The sequence below is a fragment of the Oryza glaberrima genome, chromosome 8 (assembly GCF_000147395.1).
Source record: "Oryza glaberrima chromosome 8, OglaRS2, whole genome shotgun sequence".
NCBI lineage: Eukaryota > Viridiplantae > Streptophyta > Magnoliopsida > Poales > Poaceae > Oryza > Oryza glaberrima.
Genome location: NC_068333.1, coordinates 1214437 through 1237521, shown reverse-complemented (window position 1 = coordinate 1237521; position 23085 = coordinate 1214437). Strand labels below are relative to the sequence as shown.

The window sequence follows — 23085 nt, the reverse complement described above, 5'->3', positions numbered from 1 at the left end:
CAAGCAATTCAATACCAATTTGGCACAGTTAAACCATACGGAAGAACTAATAGCATTTATATGCCGTGTTAACACCAGCTTTGTTACAATGCCTTGTTAGACCAAACTGTGTTGAGTCCCTCTGTGCTGCTCATTGTACTTGAGGAAAAGGTCTTTATTTTCTTACGTCCCTCGAGTTAATCCCTCTCATTAGAGAAATGAAAACGAATTATGAAACATTAATTTCACACCTGTCAATCCCCATCTCATGTGGATTAATCGAGCAATGTCTTTAATGAGATGACACTCGTTTTCTTACATGCCATCAAATAGTTGTAAAATTGTTTTTATAAAAAAATATAAAAAATTATCATAATGCGATATATTTGTTGGATTCTACCTTTTCAGATTGAAAAACAACAAATTTTGTTTCATCTTGCATATTTCTAAAATGATATCACACATTTATCTATGTTGTTGAATCTTTTAAAGATTTTTCTATGAATATTGAGACAACATATATAAAAAAAGAGGGGCGATCCTAAACGTAGAAAAAACCACCTCCTCCTATTATGCTATGAATTATCTTAAGAAAGATAATTCATAGAAAAAAAGCTGCTCATGAGAATATAGAAAAACATGCTTTTTCTATCTTGTGACTTCTAACACATTATTTTAATTTCATAGTTATATTGATGGGAATTTAGGTGAAAAATTTCTACCGTCTAGAGAGCCATAAATTATGGAAAATGTTGTATTACTATAAACTCTCCCGAACAAGGACGAAGGAGTGCAAGCAGCTTAAAATCCACATAACTTCCTTAACGCCTCGTTATTTTCTGATTAAGTTACAGATCTTACCCACTACTACAAAACATTAAATAGGTGTTGCCACTATAGATACTGAAAGTACTAAAACCAGCACCTATAGGCCTTTTCCAATTTCCGCGGGTTGAAATTGCAAAAACCGGCACCTTTAAGCAATTATAAGTGCCGGTTCTAAATAAGAACCGACACCTATTCTATAGGTGTCGGACCGACACCTATAATATATTATAGGTGCCGGTTTTTTAAAACACGACACCCACAGAAATCTAGCCGAGGCGGCATCGGATGAGCCAACCAGCGGGCCCCACCACAACGAGGTGAGGAGGAGATAAGGTTCGCTCTCGCGTCATCTCGCTCTCTTCTCTCTCTCTCCCTCCCTTCTCTCTCATCTCTATCTTCTCTCTCTCCCTCCCTTCTTTCCCGCTACCGGCGGAGGCGGCAGCGGCGACCGCGCCCTTCCCTCGCTAGATCTAGTGGGAGGGGAGGTGGCGGTGGCAGGAAGGGAGGCGGTAGCAGGGATCTGGAGGGGAGCCCGTGGCGGCCCGACGGCCAGGGGGGAGGCTGCGGCAACGCCTTCCCCTCCGCTAGATCCGGCTAGAGGGAAGGCAGCGGCGCCTCCGCTCCACCAGATCTGGCCGGGAGGGGAGTCAGCAACGGCTCGGCGGCGGCGGGAGGGGCGGCAGCAGCAAGTGGCGTGGCTCACAGGCATCGGCGGCGGCGACCTCCCATCTGCCAAATCCGGCGGGAGGGGAGGCAGCGGCGGCGGAGCCCTCCCCTCCACCAGATCCGGCGGGGTAGGCAGCGGCAACGACAGTGGCGGGCTCCCTTGTCTCTTCTACCACTGGTGAGCACCCCCAACCATCTCCTTCGCTTGCCGGCTGTGTCATTGTTGATGTTTGATTCGATGATTCAATAATGTTTGATGTTTGATTCAGTGATTTAAACTTGTTGATGAATATTTGATTGTGTGATGTGTACTTGTCTTTTTTTTTATTTTTGATTTTTTTTTTTGGCTTTAAAGCATTGGCTCGACTCAAATCGAGCCGACCGGGCTTTTTTTTTTTTTTCAAATCGTATACCTCAAAGGTATCGGTTCCTAAACCGGCACCTTTGAGTCATCTCATCAGTGCCACCTTGGTGGTGCTGGTTGGGAAAATTGGCACCTAAGGGGGTTTCCCAACCGGCACCGAAGGCTCTTTCTGTGGTAGTGACCCTGGTTTTGTTAGCACGATTTTCAATCTGCTAGGTGTATTTCGTGCGAAAACTTTTTATACATAATTTAAGTTGCTTTAAAATATCAGATAAATCTATTTTTTAAGTGTATAATAATTAAAAGCCAATTAATCATATACTAATTAATGGATTTCTTGTTTTCGTGTCCTAGCTACTTCATCTTTAGTAAAAACGAGCATCACCAAACTATGTTCCCCGAACTGGTTGGAGAGTGGATATATTTTAAACTTTCGAGAAGACGTTCCCTTGTTGTTTACATATCACTCAAAATAGTTATTAAAAAATTTAAAAGATATATTAATATATAATATATCAGTATTTAAAATTCAACTTTTACAAGTTGTAAAAAAAAAGTACAGCTAGTTAATGTATATTGATAGTCAATTTTTTTTTTTGCAACATGTAGAAGTTAAATTTAACCTTGCATGTTTGTTTGGTGATCTATCATATATTAATATATCTTAGTGACTTTTTTTTAAAAAAAATTAACTATCTATTATATAATAAAAGTCCATTAAACTTCCTACAAACACTCTCAAGCCGCCATGTGGCATCCTAAAAATACTCCCGAGTCACCACGTGGCATTCTAATAAAATAGAGAAATCTGACCATCGATTTTCACTTAAATAGGTGGGCCATTATTTTAGATCGTTAGATTATCTTTAAAGAAAAAAAACCCCTGCCGTCCCTACCTCCGTGCAGGATGCGTATTGTACGCTCCCTATCACCCCTTCTTTTTTTTTTCTCTTTGTTTCTTTCTTCTTTTTTTATCTTTATGAAAAAAAATCCCTACAAATAGACATCGTACGAGTAAGTCCATTAAACTTCTTAGAAATGCTTTTAAGCCACCATGTGGCTCCTACAAACGCTCTTAAGCCACCACGTGGCGCTCTGATAAATTAGAGAAATCTAAGAAATTCCAAGAAAAAAAGAAAAACATCGTACCATTTATTTTCTCTTTACACACCATTAGATCTATATATGTAAAAAACAAATGTCACGTACGTCCACACCTCTCCCTAGGTCCCTCATCTCCTAACATGTACGTACATCCAAAGTACGTATGTCTCCCCACCCCTCTCTTCTTCCTTCCATTTATGGTAGCAAAATTTTGTATATAAAAAACACAACAACTAAATAATTAGAATATCTTATAATATATTCGATTTTAATTTGAACTATGTTTACCATATTTTGGTATGTACATATATAAGAAACATATCATTTGACATAAACCCCTTTATCGCAACTAAATAGTAATAAAATATTACAAAAAGTAACATATATCATGCCATCGTAAATGATCTCCTATTATCTCTCATGCTCACTTTCTTATCCATATTTTCTAGCGAGCAGTTCAGTACATAAAGAACCAACAAATGCTATATTAACTATCTATTATATACTTAAAAATTCATTAAACTCCCTACAGATCCTCTTAAACTGTCACATGGTTTTCTACAAACACTCATGAGATGCCATGTAGTGCTCAAATAAATTAAAAGTTCCTAGAAATTATGATAAAAAAATCAAACCATTGATTTTCCTTTAAATAGGTAGATCCAATAATTATAACTGCTACATCTCACAAAAATAAATCCAGTACCCCCACCTCCACCCCTACCGTATGTGAGCATGCATGTACGTACGTACCTCCACCGTCCTACTCATCTCTGGGATCCAATTCTCATATCCTATTTTTAAGATAACTTTTCCTATTTTCTACCTAGCACATAATATATAGAAAAATAATAATAGCTAAATGATCATGACTCTCAAGTTACATGTACTTTTCTCAGTTTATTTGACTTTTTGTGTTATTTATAATTAAATTCAAGACCCATATTGCACATATTTACTCTATATAAGTTAGATAATACTGCTATCTGACTACAAATATTTGAGCAAAATAGCACTTCGAAAATGATGAATGAATTCAAATGTGTGGGTCTAAAGTCCAAGTTCAATCACCACCAAAGAAGCTTGGAACCAGAATGCACACTCTGGGCCTGAACCCGATGAAGGCGGAGCTACAAGACATTATTAGCGAGGTGGACACTGACGACAGCGGCATCATCGACTTCTACAAGTTCCTGGACCTAATAGCGCACTAAATGATTAGATGAAGGACAAGGACTAAGAGGAGGGGAGCAGAGGGAGACGTTCCATGTCTTCGACAAGGACTACAAAACAGCTTCATCTTTGCTACCGAGCCCCGCCACGTCATGTCCAATGTATCAAGAGAGGCTCACTGATGAGGAGGTCAACAATGATCCGCGAGGCTGATGGTGACAGGCGGATCACCACAAGGAGTTTGTAATTAAATTTAGAACAAAAATATAAAACAAGCAATTTGATTAAAATACACAAACAAAAAATAAAAAACACTAAAACTATAAAAAAAATAACAAGATTCCATGTAGAATATAAAATATCAAGAGTCCCTATAAAAGTATAAGTTATAAATATCTAAAATTTGGAATAATAAAATAAGTATTAAAAGAAGAGATCAAATACAGCACGATATGAGATTAAGCGCAATTTAAAATCCCTAAAAAGACAATTTAGAATAAAGTAATTTGATTTGAATACAAAGTCGAATTAAGAATCACTCAATCACTAAATTCAGAATACAATAAATATTTTTTAAAGAATTTTTCTATCTTTATTGATTCACATGCATAACAAATTGCATATATATGAAGCAATTAAAGAGAGGGCTAGCAGAATGGTAAAAATATATATATTTATTACCAATGAAAGTTTGTCGAGATTTCTTCACGAAAAAGAGATATAATAAATACTCAATTAACAGTAGAGAATACATTACTTTAATTTTTTATTTTTTAGAACTGTTTTCGGAACAAACTAATACGCATGCCCGCGCGAATGCGCGGGCTATCTTCCTAGTTTTTTAAAGAATTTTTCTATCTTTATTGATTCACATGCATAACAAATTGCATATATATGAAGCAATTAAAGAGAGGGCTAGCAGAATGGTAAAAATATATATTTATTACCAATGAAAGCTTGTCGATATTTCTTCACGAAAAAGAGATATAATAAATACTCAATTAACAGTAGAGAATACATTACTTTAATTTTGGATAGACTAGTTCTTGCATGCTTTGCTTGCTCTCCCTTGTGAACACAGAGTACACTCCTCTAAACTACCAAGTCTCACTTAAGTCGACGGCCTCCACACTTCAGTGTCCAGACTGCCAATTAGGAAGACTCTACGCATTGACTCGTTGCACCAAGTCAAGCTGGTATCACCGTGCGCACCGACGCCGGCCGGCCGCGGCGGCGATGGCTGGCTTTCCGCTGATCACATCAGCGATCACTTGCGCAGTGGGCATCATCTTCTTCTCCGTCTGCTACCTGCCTCCGGCTCCGGTCGCCGCCTTGTACTTCAACTACTCCACCTTCAGCCAGGACGACGGGAACACCATCAGACTCGAAGGCGACGCCTCCTTCGGCGACGGGTGGATCGACATCAGCGCCAACAGGTACGGCCACAGGGGACACAGCAAAGGCCGGGCATCGTACAGCGCCCGGCCGATGCTCCTCTGGAGCAGGGACACCGGCGAGGTTGCCAGCTTCACCACGCGCTTCTCCTTCAACATCACCCCGCCCAAAGAGGACGGCGGCATCGACAACAAGGGCACCGGCATGGCCTTCTTCCTCGCCGCCTACCCGTCCATGCTCCCGAGCGGGGTCGATGAGCTCGGCTACAACATCGGTCTCACCGACCAAGGCCCGGACGCCGTGGCGACTGGCGACAGCCGGTTCGTGGCGGTGGAGTTCGACACCTTCAACAACACCATGGTGCACGACCCCGACGCCACCTACGACCACCTCGGCATCGATGTCAACTCAGTCGTGTCCAGCAAGACCTTGACCTTGCCCAGCTTCACCCTCGTCGGGAACATGACCGCCGTCGTCGAGTACGACAACGTCTCCAGCATCCTGGCCATGAGGCTGCACCTCGGCTATGGGCTTAGTGGCCCCCGTCACCGGCCGGATTACAACCTTAGCTACAAGGTTGACCTCAAGAGCGTGTTGCCGGAGCTGGTCTCCGTTGGCTTCTCCGCCTCCACGACCACATCCTTTGAGCTGCATCAGCTGCATTCTTGGTATTTCAGCTCATCGTTGGAACCCAAGGCTGCGGCGGTACGTGGCAGAGTTGTAGCGGGAGCCACCGTTGGCACGGTAATGTTTGTCATACTCCTCTTCGCCATGGTAGCAATCCTTGTACGACAACGTCAGAGCAAGAAGAAGGAGACAGAGGAGGCAAAGAACGGAGGCATGGATGGCAGCGACGACGACGACGACGACGGCGAGACTATCGTCGAGATCGAGATGGGGACGGGGCCAAGGCGATTTCCATACTACGAGCTTGTCGAGGCGACCAAGAGTTTCGCGGCGGAGGAGAAGCTTGGGCAAGGCGGTTTCGGCACAGTGTATCGGGGCTTCCTCAGAGAGCAGGGCCTCGCCGTCGCCATAAAGAGATTCACCAAAGATTCCTCCAAGCAAGGCAGGAAGGAGTACAAGTCAGAGATCAAGGTCATAAGCCGTCTGCGCCACCGCAATCTCGTGCAGCTCATCGGCTGGTGCCATGGCCACGACGAGCTCCTTCTTGTTTACGAGCTCGTCCCCAACCGTAGCCTCGACATCCATCTCCACGGCAATGGCACCTTCCTCACATGGCCAATGAGGTTATTAACTCTTGCTAATTTTGTCTTAATCTTTGTAGTGTCAACTTAATTGGCGAACATATTGTCAAATTTAACTCAAGTGATCAGCTAACTTCTATTTTGTCACAGGGTCAAGATTATTCTTGGGCTCGGATCAGCCCTATTCTACCTTCATGAGGAGTGGGAGCAATGTGTCGTACACCGTGACATCAAGCCAAGCAATGTCATGTTGGATGAGTCCTTCAATGCCAAACTAGGTGACTTCGGACTTGCAAGGTTCATTGATCACATCGTGGGGATGCAGACAATGACTGCAGTCTCTGGGACACCGGGCTATGTTGATCCTGAATGCGTGATCACCGGCAGAGCAAGCGCAGAGTCCGACGTTTACAGCTTCGGCATTGTCCTACTGGAGGTGGCGTGCGGGAGGAGGCCAATGAGCTTACTAGACAGCCAGAAGAATGGTATCTTCCGGTTGGTCGAGTGGGCCTGGGATTTGTACGGCAAGGGAGACATTCTCACGGACGCTGATGAGCGGTTCAACGGCGACTACGACGCGGCGGAGATGGAGCGTGTCATTGTCATCGGGCTCTGGTGCGCACACCCTGATCCGAACGCGCGTCCGTCTATCAGAAATGCCAAGGCTATGCTCCAATCCGGTGGGCAACTGCCAGTGTTGCCGGCTAAGATGCCCGTGCCGATGTACATTCCTCCAGTGGTCTCTGTGGATGAGCTCTTCACGTCGCCTGCAGGGATGTCATCCTCAAGTGCGACACAGTCATCAACAACAACGGTGAGTGGCTACGCAACTCACATCTCGACTTCTTCTGACACATCCACTTCAGCTGGTTCGAAGGACTCGTCTTCGTTGCTCGAACATCAGTTCTAGTAATGTTCAGTTCATTTGAGTTGTTCTTGATTTTACAGTAGTTGATGCTTGGATGGGATGTTCAGCTCGTCAGCGCCGTTGATTTGATCGTTAGACTTTTGCTTAATTGCCGGTGTGAGTAATCTGGTATTTACGCCATGCTTTGAACTTTTACAGTCATTTTAAGTTTGTCTACAAATATGTATGTATAAATGTATAATGCCACATTTCTATTCATTCAGATTGCCGATATACCTAACAGCTCGTTCTTTCGATCGTCCGCTTGCTAGAAGCCAGTTAATGTTCTGGGCCTCAGGCCCATTAGTAGAGTTGGCCTCCATCCTCCTTATTGCCTTCACCATCAGGCCCATAGTACAAAGTTAGGCTGGGCCATAGCCTGCAGGCAAAGTTGCTTTAATCAATTCCTAGTGATTTTGCTATATACTGTATTTATTAGCAAATTTTCTCCCAAAATATTGACATGTAAATATAATATAATTATAGTGCAACTACATCGTTAGATTTGCTTCAAGATTCGTACTAACGAGAGAAAAAAATCACACCGCATACACATGTGGGGATTCGGTCACATGACCTCCATTTTATAGAAATAGCATATTACTAAGAGATTTTTAAAAGTTACATACAAGTTAAATTTTAGTTTTATGTAAATTAAAATGTATTGTACTATTTATTTTATCTACCAAAATTTTTGAAGAAAATTTATAAACGAATATATAGGTAGTCCCATTAGAGGAAGCTATTAGCAGAGACCTTGAGACATTGACTGGTCTCTCTTGAGTAGATAGATATATATGTACTTTTTCTCCAGCATCACTCTCGATCAATCAGTGGATGGCTACAATAATTTTAGATAGGATAGTGCTAGTCCTTGACTTATGGTTTCCTGAAAGCAACTACTACTTGCTACTACAATAGTTTCAGTCTTCAGATAGGCTCCAGTAGTCCTTCTTCGACTTGCGGTTTCATGCATTGCACCTAGCTCTACTATCAATGGTGATTGGTGATCAGATGTGTTTGTGTTTTGGATATATATATCTAGATATCGATGCCTATAACTTTATACGGTAGTATAATTTTTTAAAGGTAGAGGACAACAATAATTTATACTATCAATTATTCAAAGGATTTTTATAACTTTGTGTCGTTAGAACGAAACCAGTGCACGAGCTTAAAATCAACATCAGCATAGGCTCATTATATTCCTCGAAGTCGAGAAAATTAATCAAACCAATGTTCATGGAGGCAATGGTTAATTTTCAGTCACAATTTTGAGAAGTTTGGGCGCACCATAAAAAAAATAAAATACACCAGCAGTTCTTAAACTAGTTAGGAGGTTTCACTCAGGTTTACGAACTTGCTAAGTGCACATCGAGATATCTAAACTTGGTTTACTGTATCATCTCGGTCCAAAGCCGCGTTTGACCGTGGTCTTGCCTATGTGACACGCCACATGGACGATGACATGGAATTTTTTTCTCCTTTTTCTTTTTTTTTCTCCTGCGCAACCGAATCGTTAACCATGTTCCCTTATTATACAGTTTCGCATACTCGTTCGTCCAGTTGTTAGTTATTCACAGGCTGTCGCACGTGTGGAACGAAGAAGGAAAAGGAAGTATCCATGTGCTTTCCTGATGGGCCACCCTTACCTTTCTTCTAAAATTCATCATCATGTCTCCACACTACTGCCACTGCAAATAGTATACGCATTGACTCGATTAATCAGCGGGGGGAGGGAACACGGTGGCGATCGATGGCCGGCGTCTTGCCGGCAACCACCACGACGTACAATATTGTCGGGCTCATCTTCTTCTTCTTTTCCGTCTTCTGCGACGATCTCTACTCGCCGGCTCCAGTCGCCGTGGCCTTGACCTTCAACCACACCAACTTCGGCCCGGACGAGCAGACGAACATCAGGCTTGAAGGCGACGCCGCCTTCAGCGCCGACGTCTCCTTCAGCGGCGACGGCGGCGGGTGGGTCGACATCAGCGCCAACAGGCTCGACGGCAGCATCGACCACAGCCGTGGCAGGGTGTCGTACGCCCTTCCGGTCCCTCTCTGGGACGCCGCCACCGGCGAGGTTGCCAGCTTCACCACCGGCTTCTCCTTCGTCATCAACCCGCCCAAACAGGACGGCGGCATCAACAACAAGGGCGCCGGCATGGCCTTCTTCCTCGCCGGCTTCCCGTCGAGGCTCCCGTCCGCCGGCTCCTACGCCTACAACCTCGGCCTCACCAACCAGACCGCCGACCAGGTGGCCGCCGGCGACGACCGGTTCGTCGCCGTGGAGTTCGACACCTTCAACGACACCATCGTGCACGACCCCGACGCCACCTACGACCACCTCGGCGTCGACGTCAACTCCGTCGTGTCCAAGACGACCTTGACCTTGCCCAGCTTCACCCTCGTCGGGAACATGACCGCCGTCGTCGAGTACGACAACGTCTCCAGCATCCTGGCCATGAGGCTGCACCTCGGCTATGGGCTTAGTGGCCCCCGTCACCGGCCGGATTACAACCTTAGCTACAAGGTTGACCTCAAGAGCGTGTTGCCGGAGCAGGTCGCCGTCGGCTTCTCCGCCGCGACGTCCACATCCGTCGAGCTGCATCAGCTGCGTTCATGGTACTTCAGCTCGTCGCTGGAACCCAAGGCCGCACCGCCACCGGTGGCGCCGCCGTCACCGTCACCACCGCCTACCTCCGGTTCAGGAAGTGGCGGGGTTGTAGCGGGAGCCACCGTCGGCGCAGCACTGTTCGTCGTGCTCCTCTTCGCCATGGTAGCAGTCGTCGTACTCGTACGACGACGACATCAGAGGAAGAAGATGAGGGAGGCGGAGGAGGCGAACGACGACGACGATGACACGGAAGGCGATCCCATCATGGAGATCGAGAACGGGACGGGGCCGAGGCGGTTCGCGTACCATGTGCTCGTCAACGCAACCAAGAGCTTCGCGGCGGAGGAGAAGCTTGGCCAGGGCGGATTCGGCGCAGTGTACCGGGGCTATCTAAGAGAGCAGGGCCTCGCCGTCGCCATTAAGAGGTTCATCAAAGATTCCTCCAACCAAGGGAGGAGGGAGTACAAGTCTGAGATCAAGGTCATAAGCCGGCTGCGCCACCGCAATCTGGTTCAGCTCATCGGCTGGTGCCATGGCCGCAACGAGCTCCTCCTCGTCTACGAGCTCGTCCCCAACCGCAGCCTTGACGTCCATCTCTACGGCAATGGTACCTTCCTCACATGGCCAATGAGGTAATTGATTTCCCTAATTCATTAGAATTTTTGCTAATGTGCAATTGACAAATGGCCATGAACTGATCAGTTATTGGGCTTGGATGTTGCAGGATCAACATTGTTATTGGGCTCGGATCCGCCCTGCTCTACCTCCATGAGGAGTGGGAGCAATGTGTTGTGCACCGTGACATCAAGCCAAGCAATGTCATGCTGGATGAATCCTTCAATACAAAGCTAGGTGACTTCGGCCTCGCAAGGCTCATTGACCATGCTGATGGGGTACAGACAATGACGCACCCCTCTGGGACGCCCGGCTATATTGACCCCGAATGTGTGATCACTGGTAAAGCAAGTGCCGAATCTGATGTCTACAGTTTTGGGGTTGTTTTATTAGAAGTGGTATGTGCAAGGAGACCAATGAGTCTACTGGATGATCAAAATAATGGTCTCTTCCGACTAGTCGAGTGGGTCTGGGATCTATACGGCCAGGGAGCCATTCACAACGCAGCTGACAAGCAGCTCAACAATGACTATGATGTGGTTGAGATGGAGCGTGTCGTTGCTGTCGGGCTCTGGTGTGCGCATCCAGACCGATGCCAGCGGCCATCAATCAGAGCTGCTATGATGGTCCTCCGGTCCAGTGGACCAATGCCGATGCTACCAGCCAGGATGCCCGTGGCAACATATGCACCGCCGGTGGCCTCATCGGAGGGGCAGCTCTCGTCGTCGACGGGTATGTCATCATCAAGTTTGACACAAACAGCAATCACACCTCGTTAGGGGCATAAGTTTGCCCACTTGTGGTACAAAATTAATCCATGCCATTAGATTATAAATGCACTTGCCTTCTACTTATTCTCATTTCAGATTGATAAACTGTAAACCAAATGAATTAGCATGGGTCAGCCGGCGGATACCTTGAGCAGGGATCCTTTTCTCAGGGGTGCCGCTCTCGGTGAAATCTAGCTAGAGATTTAAATTGCAAACAATGTTTGACTGGATTTGAATCAATTTGAACAAAATTCAAGAAGGACATGCTCATTGTTGATAGATGTCATACGATAATCGGCAAAATGGAGGCGGACAACTGCATAGAACATTACCTACTAAACTTAGGTTTTATCCAAATGCATCCCCATCTCTGACTGACACCAAAGTATGTAACCTCGAACGATATAGAACACATGGAACATCATCACAAAAAGCATATCAGTAATTTTGTACCACACCACTAAAATTCAGAACAAGAGGTCACAAAATATATTTTGATACATGGTTCGAGTTGCTGCTATCATTGTCAGCATTTCGTCAAGCAAATAGATGAATTGGAACTTCCAGTGCTGTTTCCAGTCTTCGTTACCGTGGAAGAGCGAAGTCTAATGTTTGTTTCAAGACAAAAAAAAAGGTAAACTCAATCAGAAAAAGAAAAGGTAGATGAAAGAGAGTACTTTTACGGTACATTCTACTGCTAGTATATACTACCAGTATATGAAGGGTAGTTTTGGTATTAGGGAAAAATCTGAAAAGGGCTTTTTGGTCATTTAAATTAGAGAAGTATTTTCACCGGGATTAATTTTCCTTCGGTTGTTTGGATATCATCATCCGCGTGATATCGCTTCTTCTGGATACATCTCGCGTCGCTGCTCCTTCTGCAGCTCCGCCTGCCCATCGCCTCACTCAAGAACTAGGGTTTTGGGTCGCTGGAAAAGACATGAGAGGAAAGGATGAGGGAAATTGATTCGATTCCCGATGGCGGCGGCGCGGCGGCGCTCGCAAGAGGAAGACATCGGCGACGCATGGGCGGCCATGGATCGGATCTGACAAGTGAGGAAACGTGAAATCATAAAATTACCCCCACACAATTAGATAAAAAGACAAATATACACTTTTCAATTTATACTGCAGAATAATTATGTCACGCCTCGAACTAGTCCCGAACGGAACTAGCCCGTGACGCTCCAAATTAACCTGTTAATTGATACCAGTCCCAGGAAACAGTGCTGGTATAACAGGAAGACAGAATATCACAGCAACAGAGGTCTCTTTATTATAGAGTAGGGGTACAGTCATGTTGGGCTGCGGACAAATCCCGAGCTCACAACTGCATTACAAAAGGAACGCGGAAGCCAAGACTTGGACCACACATCACAGGCGCGACTTGGGAACTAGGCCGAAACCCTAAAACTCATCGTAGCCGGCTTGCTCCTGAAGGAACTCCTCGTCAGCGGGATCCGCTTCATCTTCTTCAGCAACTGGGGGGGATTATTTATATGGAGCAAGGGTGAGTACGAGAGTACTCAGCAAGCCATGGGAAATAAGTGTTTAATGCAGGCTTCAAAGAAGGGCTGTTGTTTTTGCAATTGATTTTATTTGAACTCTTTCCTGAAACAACTAAGTGAGTGCTTCTCAAACGACACGGATGAGAAAGTGCGTCTCGTCCGGTCGGAGTTTGTGCAATGTATCAGTCTTTTGAATTGATCAAGATTGGCACCCGGCCAACAGCTTTCAAACGGCCACCCGGGCCTGGCTGGTCCCATCAGCCGCAGATTTTCCAAACATCAAACCCATTTCACAACAGCAAAATTTCACAAGGCAGTAGTCAAACAAAACTACGCTAGGAATCACCTCACATCCGCCCATGACCGTGGGCACGGCTGTTCGGACAGTTTAATAACCTCTGCAGAGGGGGTACACTTTACCCACACGACATTACTAACCCGGATCATCCAGCCCGTGCAGATCGGCCACGACTAGAGACCTTAAGGCTTTCATGACAAGGCATTTCGAAAGCCGACACAGGTTCACCATATGCCAACGAGAGGGGTCCCAGACCAACACCAGATTAGGTCCCAGACCATACTGTGCCAGGAAGCCCAGGGGTCCTCCCCGACACCACCCCGGCGAATCCACATGTCTCTTGGCATCAAGGCTCCCCCGGTTAGCTAATTACTCAGCCAGGGGTGTCCCATTCCACCCATGTGGTCGTACTCGTCTTATGTTCGGATGAAATTCCAAGGAAACGGTCCTTAAGTGCAAGAGCGGGAAACCGCACTCCCGGTACGTTCCCCGGTCCGCGATTTTGGAAATTCATTTAGTTCGCAAGCACCGACCCAGGTGTCGGGTTTTCCAAGTCTTTTGTAAACCAAGTTTTACCCAAGAACTTACTCAGATTTTAAGTTTGAAGGCGACCGTCGATACTCGCACAGAGTGCACGAATATCGAGGCGCAACTAGGTGGTTACAAGGGAACATGGTATAACAATTAACAGTGGAAGGATCAGATGCAACAAGTTGGGTAGGCCCACCGGTCTGCCTTGCAGACGGGGCAAACAGATTAAGTGCAATCCTAGCAATGCATAATATTTTGCAAGCAAATTAATTAAGTTCAAATATAGGCTCAAGATGTTCAAAGGTGGCTTGCCTTGCTCGAGATCTTGAGCTTGATCCCCGAAATCCTCGCACTGCGGGTCTTCGGGCTCCGAAACTACACGCGAAACGGGACAACTCAACAAATGGCGAAAATAAAGCCCTATTATTGACCTCTAAGCGTGCCATTAGATAGATCTCGAGATTTGAGGAATTTTGGAAGTTGAACGGAGTCAAACGGACTTACGGTTGGGAAGATGTTAAATTTCTAAGATTATTGGATTTTTGGTTTAAAGGAAAAGGATTTATTTAAACCCTTTTTGAAAAAGAAAAGAAAAGAAAAAGAAGGAGGGAGGGAAATTAGACTTCCCTCGGGCGGCTAGGACGCGGCCCAAGAGAGGAGGCGCGGCTCGGCCGAGCTAATGGGCCGGCCGGCCCAAGAGGACTCGGCCCAGTAGGGCGTGCGGGAGGGGAGGAGAGAGGGAGCCGGTGGACCGGGCTCACCTCGCGTGGTCCCGGGTGGGACCCGCTTGTCGGCGGCTCGGCTCACTGTGAGCGAGCTGCACGCGGGCGTGCTAGGGTTTGGGGAGGGAGGCGCGGCGCATGCGCGCGGTTCGCGGAGGACGCGGTGCGGCGGGCCCACGCGCAGCCTCACGGCTCGCGGTGGACCGCGCGCGCGAGGGGGCGGAGGGAAGCGGCGGACCGGGGTCTGCTTGACCTGGTCGCGGCCGAGGTGGCGCCGACGTGGCGCCTACGTGGCTGCCACGCGGGCTGGCGGGAGGTAGACGACGACGTCGGCCGAAACGGACGGCGGGCGGTGGCGGCGAGCGGCAGAGCGAACCACGGCGATACAGGCGAAAGCGAGCACACCGGGAGGTTGCACGGGACGAGAGGAGACGAGCCAACGGCTCGGATTTGCCGGGGGATGCTCGACGGCGCGGATTGCGGCGGCGGCAACCGGCGGCAGGAGAAGGGGAAACGGCGATGAGGTCACGAGGGGTCGATTCCCGGCGGTGAGAGCATCTACGCGGCTACGGGAATCCGTTGCTAGCGTCGGATTGGGCGGAGCTACGCCGAGCGAGGCCGGCGACGAGCGGGCGCTACGGAGCACGGGCGGCGACGGCGGCGAGCACACGGCGAGTGACGGCAACGGTCGGGGCGGCGCCAGCTAGCTACGGGGAGGCTACTCGTGCTACTACCCGAGTCTAAGGGGAGGAGATGGAACGAGGAGGGAGAACGGAGGGCGACACTACCGTGCGGGGTGAAGGGGCGCAGTGACGAGAGGCCGACGGCACGGGAGCGATCTCTCCGGCCTCGGGCCGGGGAAGAGGAAGAAGACGAGCGCCCGGAGTCCCCTTCCGCGTCCTTCGCACGCACCGGCTCTCCCGGCGCTTTGGCGACGAACGGCGGAGGCGAACAGGGCAGGGCGCGGCAATGGCGAGGGCGAAAACGGGGAAGATTGGTTTGGGGAGGGCTCGGGTTTATAGGGCGGCAATGTCGGTTTGGGAGGGAGGAACCGACATTAGGCGGTCGAGCCAGCGGGCTGAAGCTCCGGCTAGCGGCCAAAACGGCGACAGGGAGGATGACACCGGCGGGGAAGGGAAAAGGGAAAAAGAAAGGGAGGAAGGGGGCTTGCCCCTTTCCTCTTCGGAAAAAGGAGGAAGGAGAGAGGGCAATGAGGAGGAGCTCTGCCTCCAGCCCTTGGAAGCATGCGCGCGGAGTGACGGGGCCAGGTCGATGACGACGGCGATGACGGCGGGGCGGTTTTGGAAGGGCGCGGCTACAGGGCGGCAGGGGCTGACGGCGGCGGCGACTGGCCGGTCGGCCACCACGGCGCGCGCGCGCGGGAAGCAATGGGCGGCGCGGGGATTTGAGCGGCGTCGGCGGGAACGGCAGCGGGAGCAGGAGGGAGGGCTCGGCGCGGCTCGCGCGCTCGCGCGAGCAGCGCTCGGGCAGAGCGGGGGAGAGGGAGAGAGAGAGAGAGAGAGAGCGAGCCGGGGAGGGAGGGGGAGATGGGCCGAGAGGGATTCGGCCCATCGAACCCTAGGGAGGCAAAATAGACTTTTGCGGTGGGAATTGATTTGGGAAGGATTTGGATTCGGGATTGAACTCGACGATGGATCGGGGATTTGAGACCTGAGATGGCACGGGCACTAGACAACAAGCAAAGAAACGGATTTCGCAAATAGGATTTTTAAGAGCTAGTTTTCCCGCTAGGCGCTAAGACGGAACGGGCGCTACAGACCAACCCCCCTAACAAGAATCTCGACCCCGAGATTCAGCACCTAAGGGAGCAGCTCTGGGAACTCGGCGCGGAGAAGATCTTCTCGTTCCCAGGTTGCCTCATCTTCAGAATGATTGCTCCATTGGACCTTGTAGAACTTGATGGTCTTCCTTCGGGTCTGACGTTCTGCCTCTTCAAGAACCTTGATCGGTCTTTCCTTGTAGGTCAGGTTCTTTTCCAGCTCGATATTACCCAGGGGAACTTGTTCTTCTGGAACTCGAAGACATTTCTTTAACTGGGATACATGGAACACATTGTGCATATCTGCGAGACCTTCAGGTAACTCAAGCTGATAAGCCACTTCGCCACGTCTGGCTGTTATGAGGTAGGGGCCGATGTAGCGGGGTGCTAACTTGCCGGACATCCCAAACCTCCTCATACCACGGAGAGGTGATACCCGCAGGTACACGTGGTCTCCTTTTTCGAACTCAAGATCTCGCCTCCGGTTGTCAGCGTAATTCTTCTGACGGTTCTGAGCTGTCTTTAAACGTTCTCGGATCAGCTTAACTTGTTCTTCTGCTGCCTTGAGTACGTCAGGACCGAACACCAGTGCTTCGCTGTCACGCCCTAAAAATCGTCTAATGTAAAAATACATTGTTTAAATCATTTTTAGAAATTAAAATTAAAAGCCTACAAGCTAAACCCTAATTATCTAGGAAAATTTTCAACATAAAAATGAGCTAGATAAAATTTTATTAAATACTTTGCTTGTTCCTCTATTTTCTAGAATTTTCTGGGAATTATTTGAGCAAGGGAAGTATTTTTAATAATTGGAACAATATTTCACAAAATATTTTAATTAAAAAGTTCAAAAAACCCTTCCTTAAGTTGTTGGGCCGTTTTTGGCCCAACACTCCCTCTCTCCCGCGCGGCAAAGCCGGCCCAGCCCGCCACCACCGCCCCTCCCTCACGTGGAGGCCGACAGGTGGGGCCCACCTGTCGGTGGTGTCTCCTACCTCCGGCCGGCTGCAAGCCGAGCCCGAGCCGGCCGAGCCGCCGCCTTCTTCCTCTGATTCCGCCCCGATCTCTCCACCCCGAGTCCGGATTTTTGAGGGGTTTTTATCCCCACATCTTCCTCTATCTTTCCCCTCAAGAATCGGAGCAAGAGGTTGAGTATTTTGCCCGAATTGAACTCGTTTTCGGGTTTACCTCCAAAACCGAGTTTTTGATTTCCCGAAGCGATTTCTTGCGGGAGAAGTCCGATCTCTTCAATCCAAGGCTATAAATAGGACCCCCTAGTTCTCCTCTTCCGTTTGCCCCCTCTCCCGTGGTCTCTCGTGCCTTGTAGCGCCGTCGCCACCCGCCTCAACCCGCCGTCGCCGCCGGTCATCCTCCATCCGCGCCGCGCCGCCGCCTCCGCCGTCGCCGTCGCTTGCCGTCGCCGCCGCTGGTTTCGCCAAGAGGTGGGGAAGCTCGGCCGCCTCCTCCCCTTCGCCGCCGGCCGCCGTAGCCTCGTCGCCGCCGGTCAACCCGAGCCGCCGCCGCCGCCTTCTCGACGCCGGCTATCGTCGGTGGTCGTTCGGTGTGTTGGTAAGTACCGTCGCGTTCGTCTCGTCGTTCTCTACGTGTAGATGCCCTCCAAAGTTCCGGCCGACCGCCCTAGCTCCGGCAAGGTCGTCAATTCGGGCCGGCCACCATTGATGACGTCATCGTGACATCATCATCTTTTCTTTTTCCCGTTTTTCTAATAGATTAAATCTTTGGAAAATCATAACTAAATAACCGTAGATCCGTTTCAGGTGGTTCAAGTTGCTAAATTTTTCTAAAATCAAGATCTACATGTTAAAAATATCCACATGTACTGTTTATGCTTGTTTTTGTACTGTTTTGTTGATTTTTGTTTAATTGCTTTAGTTTCCGACGTTCCGGAGGAGAGCGTTTCCGTTGAGGAAGGTTCCGAAGCGTTTGTGGAAGCCCAAGGCAAGTCACACAGATCCCAAACAACCCTTTGAGCATGTTGAACCCATTTAAAGCTATTATTTTATTTCAACTATGCATTATTTTCGAATGTCATCGGGTGGTGAACCTTTCCCAATTAATTAATGGCCGAAGATGATCTTATTTTCCTATGGGTTATAATTTGATTAGCATGAACCTTATATGTTGGATTGGTTCAGCTAAATGCTATATGTAAGTTTGCTTAGCCATGCTTAGAAACATTAGCTAACTAAAGGGATTAATTATAAACTATGTTACATTATTATTTTAATTATGGTTACATTAAATGGTAGCTCACGATGGTTAATCGTGTGATGTTGATTAATTGATAATTAAAACCTGGTTAAGGTGGGTTGTGAGCATATGGTTTTGATGGTTGTGCTCATGACAATTAAGGACCGGTTCGCGAGCTACTGTTGTGAAACATTTATCGTGCCAACCACAAGCTAGCGTGGACAACGGCTTTATCTTTTGTATAGCATGATTCATTATAGTGTGCCAGACTGTGAAGCGGCGAGAAGTCCGTGGGGGTCGCTGGGGAGTCCATTGCCTCTGGTTTTGAGGGGGAGATTATGATCCAGGAACGGTGCACTGTGGTGAGTTGTGTTGTGCAAGAGGTATTGTCACAGTTCCTTTCCGAGGTACCGTGGTGGTACTAAGGCGCATGGTAACATGTTGTGGGATTGTGTCTTGTGGGTACAGTGGTACACCTCTGATCAGAGTTTAATCTATTCGAATAGCCGTACCCGCGGTTATGGGTGAGTTGAGCAATGTTTTTCGTGATTAGTCTCATATTACACATTAAATGGTAACGGTGTTAGTTAATGTAACTCCTGGTTTGGAATGGTATATTCCTAGTTTGGAGGTTTAATTTGTTCAACTGGGGTTGGTTGTTCAAATGAGGTTGGGCCTATGCAACACGGGTGTGTTGTATGGTGTTTATTTAATATTGATTAATTATACAATTGTTTTACTATTCTCTTAAATATTTGTTAAATGCTGTTATGCAAATGAGCTATATTATGCCATCCTTTGTTATCCTGTGCACTTGCATATTTGCTGTGTGGCTTGTTGAGTATGTCATATGCTCATTCTTGCAATATTCAATCATCAGAAGAGGAGTATTTTAGCGAAGGTGATGATCTGGAGGATTGAGCTTGTTCTGGTTAAGATGCCTGTGGAGTGGAGTCGCCATAGCTGTTCCGTAGTTTGTTATAGTTTTATTTTTCCGCTGCATAGAATGTTATTCTTTGAGAGGAACTATCTACCTCTGTAATAATTTATTATTTGCGAATATTAAATAGTTATTTATTTGTACTCTATTATCAATTTGTTATTGTGTGCCTCGGTTGATTCCTGGACGAGGGTTTAACACACATGTAAGCGTTTGGAATTTTGGATAGAAATTCCGGGCGTGACATTCGCCAACCTCATTCCAGCACAAAGGAGTGCGGCACTTTCTTCCAAACATTGCCTCATTTGGCGACATCTGAATGCTGGCCTGATAACTGTTGTTGTATGAGAACTCAGCATACGGCAAACAACGATCCCAAGTGCCTTCAAAGTCCAGGGCACACGCGCGTAGCATGTCTTCTAGGATTTGGTTTACTCTTTCTGTCTGACCATCGGTCTGCGGGTGGTAGGCTGTGCTAAAATTTAGATTGGTTCCGAGAGCTTCATGCAACTGCTTCCAGAACCTTGAGGTGAACTGAGTGCCTCGGTCTGACACAATCTTCTTGGGACAGCCAAATCTACATACGACATGGGTCATGTAGAGTTCTGCTAATTTCTTTCCATCATAGGTGGTTTTCACTGGCACGAAATGAGCTGATTTCGTGAGTCGGTCCACGATTACCCAGATGGAGTCGTACCTGCTAGGGGTTCTTGGTAAACCGGTGATGAAATCCATCCCAATTTCTTCCCATTTCCACTCAGGAATCGGTAAGGGTTGCAGCAGACCAGCTGGCCTCTGATGCTCTGCTTTGACTCTCTGGCAAATGTCACAAAGGGCCACATATTCTGCGACATCTCGTTTCATCCCAGCCCACCAGAAATATGCCTTGATATTCTGGTACATCTTCGTACTTCCTGGATGAATGGAGTAGGCAGACTCATGAGCTTCTTTTAAAATGAGGTCTCTTAACTCCTTCTTGGCCGGTACACAGATGCGTGGACCGTACCAAACTGTGCCTTGATCGTCTATGGAAAAATGGGTGTCCTTCTTTTCCTGTATTATTTTTAGTAATTCTTTTATCCCTTCATCATCTTTCTGAGCTTCCCGGATTTGCGATTCTAGGATAGGCTGCACTGTCAAGCTGGCAGGGACACCTGACTGTACCATGGTCAGCCTTAACTTCTCCAATTCTCTGCACAGGCGATCTTGGTCTGGCCATATTTGAGCTATATTGCAATAGGTCTTGCGACTTAGCGCATCAGCGACCACATTAGCTTTTCCGGGATGGTAATGAATTCCAAGATCGTAATCCTTGATTAGTTCCAACCATCTTCTCTGCCTCATATTTAACTCGGTCTGCGTGAAGATATACTTTAGACTTTTGTGATCGGTGTATACTTCACATCTGTTCCCGATTAAATAGTGCCTCCAGATCTTAAGAGCATGAACCACGGCTGCCAACTCGAGATCATGGGTGGGATAGTTGACTTCATGAGGCCTGAGCTGCCTGGATGCATAGGCCACAACCTTTCGTTCTTGCATTAGGACACATCCTAAGCCTTGTCTTGATGCATCACAGAAGATCTCGAAATCTTTTCGGATATCTGGCAAGGTGAGAACTGGGGCAGTGGTCAACCTTTTCTTCATTTCTTGAAAGCCGTCTTCACAGGCTGCTGACCATTCAAATTTCTTTTCCTTCTTTAACAGCTCGGTCATAGGTCTGGCTAGCTTAGAGAATCCTTCAATGAATCTTCGATAATATCCAGCTAAGCCAAGGAAGCTGCGGATCTCTGACACATTCTTGGGCGGGTTCCAAGCAAGTACAGCTTCAACCTTGCTGGGGTCTACTTCGACACCGTTAGAGGAGATCACGTGCCCAAGAAATGCTACTCGGTCCAACCAGAATTCGCACTTCGAGAATTTAGCGAATAGTTGATGATCCCTAAGTTTCCCCATTATCAGCCTCAGGTGTCCGGCATGTTCCTCCTCATTCTTGGAGTATATTAGGATGTCATCGATGAATACCACGACAAACTGGTCCAGGTATTCCATGAAGATCTTGTTCATTAAGTTCATGAAGAATGCTGGAGCATTGGTGAGTCCGAAGGACATCACTGTGAATTCATATAGACCATAACGTGTTGAGAAAGCGGTCTTCGGGATATCTTCAGATCTGATTTTCAGTTGGTGGTAACCTGACCTCAAGTCAATTTTAGAGAAAACTCTTGCTCCTTTAAGTTGATCGAACAAATCGTCAATCCGTGGCAACGGGTATTTGTTCTTTATAGTTACTTCATTCAGGGCTCTATAGTCGATCACCATTCTTTCTGAGCCATCCTTTTTCTTAACCAGGAGCACTGGGGCTCCCCAAGGGGATGAGCTAGGTCGCACATAACCTTTACTCTCCAATTCTTCGATTTGTCTTTTGACTTCTGCTAACTCATTAGCTGCCATTCGGTAGGGTCTTTTTGCAATTGGTGCGGTGCCTGGTGCCAGTTTTATGGCGAACTCAATCTCTCGGTCTGGTGGCATACTCGTTAACTCTTCCGGAAATACGTCGGGATATTCACAGACTATGGGCACCGACTCCAAGGAGGTGACTTGTAAACAGGTTAGGATAGACCGACTTGCGGTAGGGGTGTTAGAGATAAAGCAGACTTGCTTTCCTCCAGGTCCCTGCAAGGTGATGGACCTTTCGGCACAATCTATCTGTCCCTTGTGCTTAGCCAACCAATCCATCCCTAGGATGATGTCCAAGCTTTGCGAGTCTAAGACTATCGGTTTGGCTAGGAAGTCAACTCCCTCAATTCTAAGGTTAACTTCCGGGCATATTTGAGTTGCCCTTATATTCCTCCCAGGGGAATGTACTATCATTGGTACACGTAAATTTTGGGTTTTCCAGCCATTTCTTTTCACAAAAGCTTGTGATATGAAGGAATGGGAAGCTCCTGAATCAAACAGAACTATTGCGGGTACGGAGTTGACAGAGAACTTACCCATCACAACGTCTGGAGCATCCTGAGCGGTCTCGGCTTGAATGTGGTTCACCCGGCCTCGACCAAGGTTGTTGGAAGCACGAGAACCTTGTCCACTTACCTGAGAGCTAGGACGAGACTGAGCTGTCGTTGGAGTAGGAGTTCTGGCAGTGCTGCCATTAGCATGTCCTGAGTTGGTGTTGGTAGGATTCTGAGGGCACTGTCTGGCATAGTGACCCATCTGGTTGCACCGAAAGCACTGAACTGCTGACGGTCCTAGTGGTGACTTGAAGGAGGTAACACTGTTTGGCGCAGTATTGCCACTTGGGGCACGCTGCTGTGGCTGAGGTGCCGGACGGTTCATTTGAGGACGAGGGGCGTAGCCCGGCTGGCGGTTAGTCTGAGTGACCGATTGGTGATATTGCATGGGTTGACCAAAGAGAGGGCGAGGTGCGCCTCGGGAAGAATTCCCCTGATGGTTAGACTTGCGTTTC

General features: G+C 47.6%; 1 protein-coding gene across 1 annotated transcript; it reads left to right on the top strand.

Annotated features, from left to right (window-relative positions):
- Positions 1 to 5225: 5225 nt before the first annotated feature.
- LOC127781991 (uncharacterized) lies at positions 5226 to 18489 on the top strand. The gene is made up of 5 exons (XM_052309064.1): positions 5226 to 6759; positions 6868 to 7626; positions 9290 to 10873; positions 10966 to 11588; positions 18359 to 18489. Exons 1-5 carry the CDS (start codon positions 5351 to 5353, stop codon positions 18454 to 18456), a joined length of 4473 nt encoding a protein of 1490 aa, XP_052165024.1. The 5' UTR covers positions 5226 to 5350; the 3' UTR covers positions 18457 to 18489.
- The last annotated feature ends 4596 nt before the right edge of the window (positions 18490 to 23085 follow it).

What these genes read in the sequence shown, in the direction of transcription:
- LOC127781991 (XM_052309064.1), top strand. Translation starts at nt 5,351, where the DNA reads ATGGCTGGCTTTCCGCTGATCACATCAGCGATCACTTGCGCAGTGGGC. An exon ending in TTCCTCACATGGCCAATGAG is followed by an intron (nt 6,760 to 6,867) that starts GTTATTAACTCT and finishes ATTTTGTCACAG; the next exon opens with GGTCAAGATTATTCTTGGGC. An exon ending in TTCCTCACATGGCCAATGAG is followed by an intron (nt 10,874 to 10,965) that starts GTAATTGATTTC and finishes TGGATGTTGCAG; the next exon opens with GATCAACATTGTTATTGGGC.